The 15,669-nt window shown below is 40.8% G+C and overlaps 1 protein-coding gene across 2 annotated transcripts in view; it reads left to right on the forward strand.

Moving 5' to 3' along the window:
• Positions 1–15,669, forward strand: part of DSG2 (desmoglein 2) — a 48,908-nt gene that overhangs the window by 12,400 nt on the left and 20,839 nt on the right. For both annotated transcript variants that reach the window (XM_065585424.1, XM_065585425.1), the window contains exons 2-5: positions 8,949–8,984; positions 10,388–10,522; positions 14,558–14,719; positions 14,905–15,049. In XM_065585424.1, the coding sequence (XP_065441496.1) occupies positions 8,949–8,984; positions 10,388–10,522; positions 14,558–14,719; positions 14,905–15,049 (478 nt within the window). The remainder of the gene's footprint in view (positions 1–8,948; positions 8,985–10,387; positions 10,523–14,557; positions 14,720–14,904; positions 15,050–15,669) is intronic.

A 15,669-nucleotide genomic window follows, 5' to 3' on the forward strand; every position in this document is an offset into this window, starting at 1 on the left:
TGTTTTAAAGCTTGGTTCCCATGCCAGTCAGTGGAAAAATGGAGTCCAAGCACCAGGTGACCTGGTCATGTGTCCCTGTAGAGTCACAGCAGCCATCCACCATGGGCTGTTTGGAGTGTTCACAGGAAGGCACACCAGGTGGGAGCTAAGCTTCTCCTACCGCCTGTTATTTCTTCCTAATGGCTCATTAACCTAAATGGGCCCTTCCCAGCCAACCATCTAGACTGAGAGCATTTTGCCTAATGTTCACAGGAATAGCTACATGTGAAAAAGATACATAGTCAATATTCATAACTTTGGATACAAATATGATACATGTGTACTGTGATGGGTTCCCTCCGGGGTGCCACATGGAACTGGGGTACTACTGAGCCTGGGCTCCCTTTCCATTGTACTGCTGTGACAAACTGCTCATCCCACATGTAGCTAGGGACACACCCAGTTGCAGTTACATGCAGATGATGTGACCAGCCCTGCAATGGGAAGGTTCCAGCTAGGGAACTTCCCAGCTCCTCAGGCACTCACCCCCTCTGGAGTGTAAACCCAAAATTATACTGTCTTGTGTTGCACAGGCAACTGTACAGTGTAAGCTCATGAAATTTGCCCCCTCCCTCAATGTGGAGAGGAATACATAACTGCTTTCTACCCCGAGTTATGACTCCCACACACTGGTTTTAAACAAAGGAAAAACAAATGTATTAACTACAAAAGATAGATTTTAAATGATAGCAAACAGATCAAAGCAGATTACCTAGCAAATAAACAAAAACACAATCTAAGCTTAATATACTACAGATCAGATATGAATAGCAAACCTTCACTCTAATTGATGATACAAGCAGGCTGCAGCTTCTTAAGGGGCAAGCTGCACTTGCTTATAGCTTGGAATCCCTAGGGTGTTCCATTTTCAGGCTAAAAATCCTTTTAGCCTGGGTCCAGCACTTCCTCCCAGTTCAGTCTTTGTTCCTCAGGTGTTTCCAGGAGTGTCTTTGGGTGGGGAGTTAGTGAAGACCCATGATGATGTCGCTCCCCTGCCTTGTATAGCTTTTGCATGGGATGGGAACCCTTTGTTTTAAAGCTTGGTTCCCACACCAGCCAGTGGAAAAATACTAATATCCCAAGATGGAGTCTAGCACAAGGTGACCTAGTCACATGTCCCTGTAGTGTCATAGCACCCATTACTTGGAGGTTGTCTGCAGCATCCTCAGGAAGGCCCCCAGGTGGTAGATAAGCTTCTTCTAAGGCCTATTGTTCTCCCTAATGGTTCATTAACTTGAATGGGCCCTTCCCAGCCAGCCATCTAGACTGAGAGCCTTTTGTCTAGTGGGCATTCCCTAGTATAAACACATTCATAGTACAGATCATAGAATCATAGAATCATGATTAGAATATCAGAGTTGGAAGGGACCTCAAGAGGTCATCTAGTCCAACCCCCTGCTCAAAGCAGGACCAATTCCCAGCTAAATCATCCCAGCCAGGGCTTTGTCAAGCCGGGCCTTAAAAACCTCCAAGGAAGGAGACTCCACCACCTCCCTAGGTAACGCATTCCAGTGTTTCACCACCCTCCTAGTGAAATAGTTTTTCCTGATATCCAACCTGGACCTCCCCCACTGCAACTTGAGACCATTGCTCCTTGTTCTGTCGTCTGCCACCACTGAGAACAGCCGAGCTCCATCCTCTTTGGAACCCCCCTTCAGGTAGTTGAAGGCTGCTATCAAATCCCCCCTCATTCTTCTCTTCTGGAGACTAAACAATCCCAGTTCCCTCAGCCTCTCCTCATAAGTCATGTGCTCCAGACCCCTAATCATTTTTGTTGCCCTCCGCTGGACTCTTTCCAATTTTCCACATCCTTCTTGTAGTGTGGGGCCCAAAACTGGACACAGTATTCCAGATGAGGCCTCACCAATGTCGAATAAAGGGGAACGATCACGTCCCTCGATCTGCTGGCAATGCCCCTACTTATACAGCCCAAAATGCCGTTAGCCTTCTTGGCAACAAGAGCACACTGTTGACTCATATCCAGCTTCTCGTCCACTGTGACCCCTAGGTCCTTTTCTACAGAACTGCTACCTAGCCATTCGGTCCCTAGTCTGTAGCAGTGCATGGGATTCTTCCGTCCTAAGTGCAGGACTCTGCACTTGTCCTTGTTGAACCTCATCAGGTTTTTTTCGGCCCAATATTCTAATTTGTCTAGGTCCCTCTGTATCCGATCCCTACCCTCTAGTGTATCTACCACGCCTCCTAGTTTAGTGTCATCTGCAAACTTGCTGAGAGTGCAGTCCACACCATCCTCCAGATCATTAATAAAGATATTAAACAAAACCGGCCCCAGGACCGACCCTTGGGGCACTCCGCTTGAAACCGGCTGCCAACTAGACATGGAGCCATTGATCACTACCCGTTGAGCCCGACGATCTAGCCAGCTTTCTATCCACCTTACAGTCCATTCATCCAGCCCATACTTCTTTAACTTGGCGGCAAGAATACTGTGGGAGACCGTATCAAAAGCTTTGCTAAAGTCCAGGAATAACACATCCACTGCTTTCCCCTCATCCACAGAGCCAGTTATCTCATCATAGAAGGCAATTAGGTTAGTCAGGCACGACATAGTCAATATTCCTAACTTCACATACAAAAATGATACATGCATACAAATAGGATAATCATATTCAGCAAACCATAACCTTTCCGATGACACTTCATGTGCGTTATGTTGCATAAAATATATCATATGAAGAATATGGGGTGCAGTGTCACAAGGTCCATCAATGGCTCTTAGCCAGGATAGGCAGGGATGGTTTCCCTATCCTCTGTTTGCCAGAAGCTGGGAGTGGGCGACAGGGAATGGATCACTTGATGATTACCTGTTCTGTTCATTCCCTCTGAAGCACGTGGCATTGGCCACTGTTGGAAGACAGATACTGAGCTAGATGGACCTTTGGTCTGACCCAGTATGGCTGTTCTTATGTTCTCACAGGCAAAACCCAGTTGTGGGTTTTGGAGAACTGACATCTACCACAGCCTGAAGTTTGAGATGGGGTGACCTCTGATAAGCTTTTTAGCATGTATGTAGTTTCTTTATTGTTTTTAAGATGTTTTCTCGTCAGTGCTTTCCTTTTAAGAATAAATGCGTTTGCTTAGAAAGAGTTGTGTGGTGACTTGTAACTGTGGGCAATTATACTGTTCACAGCCTTCAGAAGGAAAGCAAAGATGCTGGCCTGTTTAGGCAGTCTGACTTTCTGGGATTATCACAATGTAATGCAGGGAGCTGCCTTAAAAAAAACAGGAGGGAGAGAGATGGGGTCTTAGCCCAAGAGAGGAGCTAGGAGTCTTCAGTGGGTGCCCTTAAGGAACCACAGAGGGGGAATGCAGGTGCAGTTCCCCTGAACTGTGCACACACTATTGACATATGTGTTTGGAAAAAATATCTAATACATTTTAGAGTATAGGATTTGGAGTTGAAGGCTATTATTGTAAAGGTTTCTAGGCACAGAATTACCTCTTTCACTTCATAAGTATAAATGAAGAAGTTATTTTGATATATCCTTGCCTTAAGACATTACTTGAAACCTTTTTGATGCTCCTACGTGATCCCTGGCCTAACAGGGCAGAGGTACTCCAGAAGAGACAAAGGTTCACCCTGATAGTGCTGGCTTCAGCATTATGGCCCTGATCCTACACCCTTCTGAGTCAATGGAAGGCTCCCATTGACTTATTGTTGAACCAAGAGGTGATCACTTATACATAAGAAGAAGAGAATTAATGAATTCTTGCTTGCTTCCTGCTTCTCTTAAAAGAGAGGCTCGCAAAGATCCTAACAAAAAGAAGAACAGGAGTACTTGTGGCACCTTAGAGACTAACAAATTTATTAGAGCATAAGATTTCGTGGACTACAGCCCACTTTGCGGATACAGACTAACACAGCTGTTACTCTGAAAGATCCTAACCTTATTTAATTTTCTAATTATAAAATATTTGTATACTTTATAGACTGTGGGTAAAATTTTCAAAAGCACCTACATGACTTGCAATCAGGATGGATAAAAATCAATTATTTTTATTTTTTTATTTAAATCGGATCTTTTATATTTAAATTGGATTTTTTTGATAAAATGCTTTTTGAGGAAAAAACCTATCTAAAGATAGATACATTATAGCTCAAAGATATCTCAACATGGAATATGGATTATAAATTCTAATTATAATGAATGGAGATATCCCATCTCCTAGAACTGGAAGGGACCTTGAAAGGTCATCGAGTCCAGCCCCCTGCCTTCACTAGCAGGACCAAGTACTGATTTTTGCCCCAGTTCCCTAAGTGGCCCCCTCAAGGATTGAGCTCACAACCCTGGGTTTAGCAGGCCAATGCTCAAACCACTGAGCTATCCCTCCCCCCATATAATATAATTCTATAGTGTGAGACAATATATTCATGTAATGTTTAAGAAAAGTTTTGTAAAGGAGTTCCAATAATTCATGGATTAGGGATCCAATCTTATGGGGCTCCAAAGGCTTCTGTATAGATGACTTAGGTTAATCTTTCTATCTACCCAATGGGTCTGTCAAGAAGATACCATCAGAGATGCTTAGTTTTGCAGTTCTCAAACTGTGGATTTGTGTCTCCAGAGATAACATGCTTGTTAACAGCAAAAATGTTTTTAAATCAATAAATAATATATAGAGGTGAGAAATAACAGATATCAACCCTATTGTCCCTATGTAAATTTATGTACACAAAGTCAATCCCTTACCTCTCTCTAAAAGTACAAAGTTTCAAAAAGTTCAGTGAATAGAAGACTGTTGGGGGCGGAATAGATCTGGACAAGGAGAAGAAGTCTGGAGATAAATGTGAGAAGCATGGGATAGGCAGTAGAAACAAAAGTGAAACTGTTTGAGCAGCATATTCCAGAAGTCTTGAGGTCTTTCTGAGTATAGCCTTCATTGATTTGAGATCTACCATACCATTCTCTCACTAGAAGGGAAAACCTATAATGGCAGCAGGCAGGGTAAAAGAGACCCTCTACCTGTGGGTAAGACAGGCATGTGTGCAAAATGCAAACAGTGCAACAAAGAAATGCAAGGCCTGGTTGCCTGAATGAAACAACATCATGAGAAGTGTTCCTTCTCAGGAAGAAGCTGCGTTGAAGATGATGAAAGGAACATGTCTGAACATGCAGGATCTTCAGGTTGGTAAACTTTTTTTATTTCCTACTTCTTTCTTAATGACTGCCTGTCTTCCTTCTGGACTATTCTTGAATTCTCATGTTTGAGCAAAAAATATAGTTGTTACTCTATGGTACTATCATTTTAGATGCAGTTGTGATAAAAAATCAATAGCTGAAATAGGCAGATCTTCCTTTTACAATTTCACCTTTAAAGTAGTACTGTCAGTGAATGCAATGAGTAATACTAAATGAGCAGTATATTAATAATAATTAAATAACTGCATTGCCTTATTTTGTTTAGGAGACTCCATCCTCAACATACAGGATTCTGAAGACAATCTACCTTCAAGATCACCATCATTTTCTATAGTTTCAGAGTTATCTGCCAATGATAGTGTTTCAGTCACATCATGTATATCACATAGCCACAGTATATCAGCTGTAGCAAAAAGAAGAAAAAAACATAGATAAGTTTGTGATAAGAACCAGCAGATTACAAAAAAAGATAATTGATGAAAAAATTGCCCGGTTTGTTTATGCAACAAAGTCTCCTTTCTGTATGATTGAGAACCCACACCTCATTAACATGGTTCAGTCATTAAGACCAGGATACAGTCCACCCAACAGAGCAGATGTCACAGGCAAATTGCTGGATAAAGTGTATGAAAGAGAAATTGAACAGTGTGCCAAAGGTCTAGAGGGTAAAATTGTTAACCTGAGTCTTGGTGGGTGGAGCAATGTCCACAATGATCCTGTTGTATGTGCTTGTGTGACAATAGAAGAGGGAATGTCTTCCTTACAGAAACAATTGATACATCAGGAAATGCACACACAGCAGAATATTTACAAGAAGTAGCAGTAAAAGCTATAACAAACTGAAAAAAAATTCAAAGGTCTAGTACGCAGCTTGGTCACAGACAATGCTGCAAATGTATCCAAGATAAGAAGAAATTATTTAGAAGAGAGTGAAGAGAGTTCCAAGCTAATAACATACGGTTGCAGTGTTCATTTGATGCATCTCCTAGCCAAAGACTTCAGTGTTCCCGAAATAAAGACTAATGTTGTTGAAATTGCAAAATACTTCCGTAACAACCACTTTTTGCTCTGAAAAAAGTGAGAGGAACCAAGCTAACTCTCCCACAAGATGTGCGCTGGAACTCAGTAGTGGACTGTTTTGAGCACTATGTCAATAACTGGCCTAATCTGATAACCGTTTGTGAACAAAATCGTGAAAAAATAGATTGCACTGTCACAGCCAAAATTTCTCAAAATTGGACTTAAGAGAAATGTTGAACACTTGCTGAGTACCCTGAAGCCTATTTCTGTAGCCTTGAACAAAATGCAGGGAAATAGCTGTTTTATTGCTGATGCTGTTGAAATTTGGAAGGAACTGAGTGAGATCTTAAAAAGAGAAATCTGCAATGACCGAGTTAAACTACAAGCATTAAAAAAACGAATGGGACAAGCACTATCTCTAGCTCATTTTCTTGCAAATATTCTCAATACTCAGTCCCAGCATCAAACCTTAACCGCTGAAGAAAAGGAGTTGGCTATGACATGGACATCCAGCAATCATCCCTCCATAATGCTGTCACGTTATTGATTTGAACTGGGACCATATATAAAATGGTTGCAACCAAAGTCCTGTAGTGGCACCAAATCTTGTATAAAGGGGTCAAATTAGGTGTCTTAAGACAAGGTTATGGTTTGCTGGTTATGATTATGCTGTCTATATGTGTGTATCAATTTTGTAGTTGAAGTTATGAATATTGGCTTTATACTGTCTCTATTTCAAACTTATGCTATGCTTCTGGGAAACTTCCCAGACAAGATGGTGTTAGCGCTGTCTAGCCTGCTTGATGGCCCAGTAAGGACCATCAGCTATACAATTAATCCATTGAGACACGGCAAATACGCCTTGCAACTCAGCAAAGTATGCAGGGACTGGCCCATGTGACTCCAGACTCCATTTTGCTGTAATTTTCCACAGTAAGGACAAGGAGGTGTTCTTACACCTGGAGAAGACCAGAAAAGGCTGATGCCACTCCTCCATCTTGTCTTCAATCCTGCTTCTTACCTCTGGAGGGACTTTGCTACAAACAGAAGCTCTACACAAAGGACTGATGACCCATCCCAGCTGGGGATGTATTCCAGAGACTTGATTTTGAACTTGCAGTTTATTTCATCACTGCTACAAGCCTGAAACAAGAACTTTGCCATTACTGTATGTAATTGATTCCATTTAACCAAGTTTAGCTCTCATCTCTATCTTTTTCTTTTTGTGAATAAACCTTTAGATTTTAGATTCTAAAGGATTGGCAACAGCGTGATTTGTGGGTAAGATCTAATTTGTATATTGACCTGGGTCTGGGGCTTGGTCCTCTGGGATCAGGAGAACCTTTTATTGGGGTATTGGTTTTCATAACCATTTGTCCCCATAACGAGTGGCACTGGTGGTGATACTGGGAAACTGGAGTGTCTAAGGGAATTGCTTGTGTGACTTGTGGTTAGCCAGTGGGGTGAGACCAAAGTCCTCTTTGTCTGGCTGGTTTGGTTTGCCTTAGAGGTGGAAAAACCCCAGCCTTGGGCTGTAATTGCCCTGTTTGAGCAATTTGTCCTGAATTGGCACTTTCAGTTGGGTCCCGCCAGAACCAGCATCATTACAAATGCCAACTATAATAAACTTCAGAGCTAAGGGTGAAGCATTCAAGAAATATGTTTGATGATGATGTTTTTAAAGAAAGTCACACCAGTGAATTGGTGGAAGTCACTTAAGCACTTGGATTCAGACACTGTTGAAGCTATAATCTTACTTTTAACAGCAGTAGCTTCTTCTGTTGGTGTAGAAAGAATATTTTCTTCCTTTGGACTAATTCATTCCAAATTGAGAAATTGTTTGGGACCTGAAAAAGCAGGAAAGCTTGTTTTTCTATTCCAAATTATGAACAAACAGGAAAATGAAGGTGAAGATGACTGAGTTAGCTGCAGAAGCCAACATTTTAAGTTTCTCATGTTGACCTGGCTGACATAGTCGATGTAATTTTTTTTTTAATTTCATTTAACTATTTTAGTTAAAAACAATTTTTACAAAAACGAACCTGATAATAAAAAAAAACTTGAATGTTTAACTAAATTCAAAAATTCATGTGCTTGTTTTGTTAAAATATTATATGTTTGCTGTTGAAGAAAAAAATCCAGAATACATAATGTTGTTGTTTTAGTTAACTAAAACTATTTAAATGTCTGTCTGGTGATGTTCTCCTCCTAATACAGCATGGCAAGAAAATCCTCCAAATATTAATGATCAACCTGTTGAATTGGAAATAGTTCACCTCCCAATGACTTCATAAATATCTGCTTCAATTACCTTTTGGTAAATGAAATTACCAAACAATCATTCAATTTCTGATATAGCTGTAAAACTAATCTGAAAAGTTTTCAGAAGAAATCACTTAAAAATGTATAGTGTGTACCTTCTAAAAATGAAACCCACATCTATCTCTGAATTGTGAAAAACATGTAGTAAGGTAATAACAACCAACAAGAATGCACTTTTATGTAGAAATCCATGATTAAATCCATGATTAGTCTTTCCGGACTAGTGATTTAAATCCTGATTTAAATCAGTTTGATTTAAATCAAATCCACCCTGCCTTGCAATATCAGACACTTACTTGTTTTTATATTTTGAAGTTTGTTTTGGGTGCAGTTGTATAAGCTGTACCTTAATGCCATTAAATGAATGCAGAATGAATAACGTTTACTATGTCATTTATTTGACAGATCTGTTTGAACTTTGGAAATGGACTTCACGTAGAGGTAGGCAATGGCTGAGAAATAAATACAATGTCCATGTGTAGAAAAAGTTTTCTGAGCAAACAGTAAACAAGAAAAAAACACTTTACTTATAACTAGTAAATAGCTTGAGTTGCTTTGATGTAGACACAACACAAAAGTCAGTATATCTACTGCTTACTGCAGAAATATAGTTGAATAGGCCCAGTCCTAAACCCATCAACATTAATGCTATTTTCCATTGGGAGAAAACTTCCCTAGAATATTATGGTTGTGATTAATCAACTGAGAGATTCTCTGAGTTAATGGTATTAAGGTGGCTGGTATCAAGGTGAGATTCACAAGGGGGACTTAGGCACTTCACCACCACCACCATCTTTTGTGCAGTTTTAGTTATGCATAGAGCATTCCTACTGCACTGGGCCCTGAAAGCACGACAATGAAGGAATACTTAGTCTCAGAGTCCCACTGGGGCTTAGGCACGAGTAAGGAACCAAACTGCTCAGCAGTGTCAAGTTAGGGAGCTGCCTTCATGCTCAGCAACCAAAATTTAGGCACCTCTGGGATTTTAATGGAGGAAACTTGGGTGCCATGGGAGTTTAAGCACCTCCAGGAATAGGCAGTAGCTAAGCAGTGGTTTTGTGAATGCCAGTGGTGTCTGTATGTTGAATTTAGGCATCAAGCTGCCATTTTAGGACCTAAGACTCCGTCATGAATCCCACCCCAGATCTGAATCTGGATACTGAGAGCCACTGCACTGAGTAAGCCAAGCAGTGGGACAAAACAGGTGGGTCTCCATGGGAAAGAGGATAAGGTAGTGGAAGCAAGTAGTTCACAAGTCTCTGAGTTTGACAAGATTACGGCATACGGGTGACAAAGAGCGAGTGGGAGGATGAATGTGGAGGGCTCTGGCTCTATGGACAAGGTGGAAGGAGCAGCAAAAGAGAGAAGATGGAGGTTGTTTGATGGGGGTTGAGAGGAAGGCAAACAGGAAAATGTGAGAGGACTCTGAGATCTTTAAAATAGACTGCATCGATAACTTTCTCCTCTGGTCTGATAGCCACCACTTTAATTCACAACCATTCTGAGAGATTTGACTAATTCCCAGTGGTCTCATAATTTTATATTTATTTATTTTAAACCTGGCCTTTTTAAGTGAGCATTTAAAAGAAAAAGACATATTTCTTTCTTACGTGGGTTTTCAGGGAAGAGTCTGACCCTTATGATTAAAATAAACCATACTTATTAGGAAAAAAAATCTAGGGTAGAAACAGAGTGTAAATTTAAACAATCAGCCTGTTTAATTAAAATTACATGCAGAAAATGACATCCAGAAGTTCTAGACACAGCAGTGGTCAGTTGAGAAAAGTATTAGTGTTTAATGGCTAAAATGTAATGTTGAAATTTAAACCTGCTTTTTTTTATAGGTTTTTAATCAAGCTGCCAAAAATGACCATCTGCCTAATCAGAATAGTAAAATCAGACAAAAGCGGGAATGGATTGTTCCACCTGCTAGGGTTTTGGAAGAGGATGACAGTGTGACGAGAAAACCAATTGCTAAAGTAAGTCAGAGAACAGCTGAAACACCGTAAGATGGGAAACATTATTGAAAGTACATTGTTGCATGTAAAATATGGCTGGGGCCTACTCTAAACACACAAACCGTTAAGAACACCCTCCAATTCTTTAAGCCAGCAATTTAAAGAAAATATTACCTTGGCAATGATCCCAACAATGGTATTTTGAGCATGAATGCTTTGCAGGATTAGGCCAACAGTAACTGTTGCTCTTATTATGCCTTACAAAATTGGGGTTTTCTTCACCAATGTATCTGTTCAACAATGAATAATATGTAATAAATAACTAAAAATCAAACAAATGTAACAGTTGCTGTAGGTTCTACACAACATATGAACAACTTTATTTGTGCGGTACTTAGTATATGTGTCAAGTTCCTGTATTTTACAGTGTTTCTTTGAATGTTTTGGTTTTTTGTTTTTTTTGTTTTTAGAAAAGGTGTCTGTGGACACTGCTTAATGTTGGTTGGCCTTAATTTGCCCCTCCTGCCTTCTGTGTATGCATTATGATACAGTATTTAATTACATGATCAAATAGTATGTTTTTCCACATGACCCTGCCTCATTCGGTGCACAGGAAGGATGGTGCTTTATTAATGAACTGTGTGTGTGTGTGTGTGTCTCCATTATTAAATATGTGGCCTCAGGTCTTATTTACTGCACATTGTTCAAACTCTGTTCTGAAGAAGGAATTTTTAATTTTCCTTTGGACTTTTATATGGTGCTCATCACTAGAATATCTGAGAGCTTCACAAACATTAATCTATCTTCATAACACTCTGAGTGGAGGGGTGATATCCCCATTTTACAGATGGGCTGCAGAGGCACGGAGAGATTAAAATCAAAAGTATTCATTATTTTGGGTGCTCCACTTAAGAACATAAGAATGGCCATAGTGGGTCAGACCAAAGGTCCATCTAGCCCAGCATCCTGTCTACCGACAGTGGCCAATGCCAGATGCCCCAGAGGGAGTGAACCTAACTGGTAATGATCAAGTGATCTCTCTCCTGCCATCCATCTCCATCCTCTGACAAACAGAGGCTAGGGACACCATTCCTTACCCATCCTGGCTAATAGCCATTAATGGAATGAATTTATCTAGTTCTCTTTTAAACCCTGATAGTCCTAGCCTTCACAACCTCCTCAGGCAAGGAGTTTCACAGGTTGACTGTGTGCTGTGTGAAGAAGAACTTACTTTTATTTGTTTTAAACCTGCTGCCCATTAATTTCATTTGGTGGCCCCTAGTTCTTATATTATGGGAACAAATAAATAACTTTTCCTTATTCACTTTCTCCACACCACTCATGATGAATAAGATGTGTAAGACCTAATTTTTCAGAGTACTTAGTATTATATAGCAACCAACTCCTATTGACTTCAGTTACAGCTGACAGTGCTCAGCACTACTGCAAATCAGAACCCACAGTGTCAAGTTGGGCACCCAGAAAATGAGGAATGCACAGTTAGTGACCACGAGTGGAAAAACTTGTTTTAAGTGGTCCGGTGGAAAAAATATCACGTAATTAAATACTGTCATAATGCATACACTCGGGGAGCATTTCCTGACTTCTGAGTGCTTGACTTTGCAGCCTTAACATGTAATATCTTAGGTTTTTAAAAAAGCAAACATCAGAAACAGAAATTCCATCATGTGGTATAATGACAACAGCAGGATTGGAATCTTTAGATTCACTGTGCAGTTCTCTGGCACTTGAGCTAAAGGAGTAACTGATAGCAATAATAGTTTTTCATCCTTTGTGTGGATCAGAACTACAAGGGAATGAAACGCACATTTGACAGTGGCATTCACAGATATTTGCTGACAGCAGAGGACTGGTGAGATTCATCAATCTTGGATTCCATTTTGGTCTCTCAAGGGAGGTGTGCTGTGGTGAATGTAGACCCTTCTTGTTTCCTTCCCTCCCCACTTCTGTCCTGTCTAATCAAACTTGTCTCTCTTTCCCACCCCAACCATGTCCTTATCCCAGTCTCCACTTATCAGGTTTCGCATCCCAATCTCTTTGTTCAATCACTTTTGTCTCCCACTCCAGGCTCCCCATCTGAGTCCCAGGCTCCACCTCTCCTCCCAGTCTCAGTCATCTTGCCCAGCCAGTCCTAGACCTTCCCCAGTTTCCTAGTCTTTCATCTGATCTAAGTGTCCCCCCCCCCCCCCCCCATGCACACCAACTGGCTTCCAGTCATCCCCTCACCAGCTCTGTCTCCTTGACCAAGCAGGCCCAGTCCCCCTGCCTCCTCCCCCCACACCCAGGCTCCCTGTCTAGCCAGTCCCCAGCCTCTCCTTCCCCACAACTTCTAGTCAGAGTTTCATTCCCTCACCCATGCCAGTCTCATCAGTTCCTTGTTCTGATCTACTCCATTCCCTCCCCATTGGGTCTGGCATTTGAATTAGGCAGCTTCCTCCATCATGCTTCCTCAGTGCCAGCAGGGGATGGTCATTGAAAGCCAGGTTCTCTTCTCTCAGTTACAGTGCCCGGCATGATCCCAGCCCAGAGTATTAATTACAAGGGAAGTCTGACTTTGCCCTTTTAGCGCTGGGCTACCAGAGCATGCTCAGTCATTCTGTGGTGATGGCACATGATAATACTCCACCATACATAGGAACCGTGAGGGGATGAAGCATGCTCATTAAGTCTGGAATCTTCAGAAGATTCAGCTACTAAACTCTAAGAAGTGTCTACTGAGCATGGGCATGAACTGATATTTTTCAAAGGCTTTTCATTTGGCCAAATTCGGACAGTTTTTCATAAGAACTGAAAAAGGCATATTCTTGACATAAAAACAACTCTTCATACCAAATTTTATGCCCCTGGTCCGTAGCATGAGGGCACGAGATCCATTCAAAAATAGATCCTTAGAACATTTTAAATATTGCAAAATATTTTTCCCAACCATGTTCTCAGAAATGGCTGAGCTGTTTTGGCTGAAACTTTAAAAAAAAATTCAACCTGATGAAAACACCCAACATGGAGAATTTTAGCCAAATGGTTTAAGTCTGGCAAAGCTATAAGCAATTGAAAAGAGGATCTTCTAATAGGAAGTGTTGGGCAATCTTAATAATAGGCAATGATGGCAATTAATTTGTAAAGTTGTCAGCCCTGCCTATAATGACATAAAGCAAAAGTTTTAGGACCAGATTGTATAATTTGCATTGTAGGTACAGCTCTGAGAAGGATTATGTCTCAGGCCTGGTCTACACTGGGGGGCAAGCGAGCTAAGTCGGTCTAAGTTACGCAACTTCAGCTACGAAAATAATGTAGCTGAAATCGACATACTTAGAGCTACTTACTGCGGTGTCTTCACTGCGGTAAGTCAACTGCTGACGCTCCCCAGTCGACTCCGCCTGCGCTTCTCACTCCGGTGGAGTACCAGAGTTGACAGGAGTGCGCTTGGCGGTCGATTTATCGCGTCTTCACTAGATGCGATAAATCGACCCCCTGCTGGATCGGGCGCTCCGAAGGTAAGGGTAGACATGCCCTCAGGAGGCTCCCAGAGACACAGCAAAGTGCACAAAATTGCTACGTTCCTAATGATGGTACAGTACATTCACTGTGGCATACCCAGTTAGTTCTGAGAGTCACTACAGAGTGGTGGGAGAGGCCGTGATTCTCCTCTTCCACACCCCTTTTGGAGTGGTTTGTGCTTCTCAGGTTTTGTAGGAAGGAATAGTACCTGCACTCTGTCCTTGCACAGGACATGTGGGGTTCCAGCCTCTTGCATCCTTCACTGCCTCTTTGCACCCAAAGAAAGGCCAGGCAAAAGCTAGACCTTAATTTTGTAGTTGCTCATATTTTTACAATAAATAACTAGCATCTTTTCTTGTCCTTTTTAAACATTTTTTTTCCTGAAAATTAAAGAGAATGCACCATAGCTTCCTTTACATAGTTGGGGCATGTACTATAACTTGCTTGTTGTCCATAGTATGTTTATATATGTTTTTTAAAGAACTTCCATTTACTGAGTGCAATTAACTCTGTTAATTCCTGTTGTGTTCCTGTTAGATAACTTCTGATCATGCATACGAGCCAGGGGTGGTAATTACTTACACAATTTCTGGCCAGGGAGTGACAGAACCACCTTATGGATTGTTTGTTATCAATGGAAAAACTGGAGAACTGAGCATAACAAAAAGAGTTGACCGAGAAAAAACTCCAATGTTCTTGGTAAGTTGAATTAGTGGGCTATAACTTTCTTTTTTCTATATGTGCTCTCTTTTTAACTTTTCAAATTAATTGCCATCTCTTTGTTTTAATGTCTCTTGACTTTTTCTCCAATGCAAAGTGATAATTTAACAATTTATATCAATGGGGATATTCCTATTTTCCTGTTATTTATTTGTCTATTTCAGGTTAGAGGTCATGCACTTGATCAGAATGGGAGAAAAATGGAAGAGCCAATAGACCTGACAATTCAAGTTGATGATATAAATGACAATTACCCAGTGTTTTCAGAGAACGTTTTTATTGGCTCTGTTGAAGAGTTAAGTGAATCAGGTAAAAGACTATTTTTCTAATTGTATTAACATATTAAATAATGGTGCTATGTGGTCACTTAACCCCTCCTGCCATTACTTTTTTTATAACAGTCCTGTATGGTATGCTTTTCACCACTTCCTAACTAGAGCAGTATATTTGGTTTTACTTATTCTCTCAGGAAAAAGACTCTTGAAAGTAAACAGACACAAACTTTTTAGTGACAGTTAGGGTTGCATCAGGACACACCCCATCAACTCAAAACCTGAAAAGCATGGAAATAATTTAAAGGAAAAGTCTCCTGCATTCCTTATCACTTCATGTAGCCCATAGCACTCTTAACACTACATAAGGCTTTCATGTCCACCTCCAACAGATACTGAAAAGCAATAGGGACTTTTGCTTCATTAGGCCTGCAGCATGATACAAAATGTTTATCATGACCCCAGACACTTTTGTATCAGCAGATACAAGCACTGTCACGATGTCTAGAGTGGTTCACGATTCTGAGTGCCAATCTCAGGGCAGACTGTCAAAAAGCAGGCAGACACCCCAAAGGGGTTGTATGTTCTATAATTAGATTTCACCAGCTCAGTAACAGATGTGAACTCCTGAAACACTGTAACAGCCTTACCATAGAG

The sequence above is a fragment of the Chrysemys picta genome, chromosome 2 (genome assembly GCF_011386835.1).
Source record: "Chrysemys picta bellii isolate R12L10 chromosome 2, ASM1138683v2, whole genome shotgun sequence".
Classification (NCBI taxonomy): Eukaryota; Metazoa; Chordata; order Testudines; family Emydidae; genus Chrysemys; species Chrysemys picta.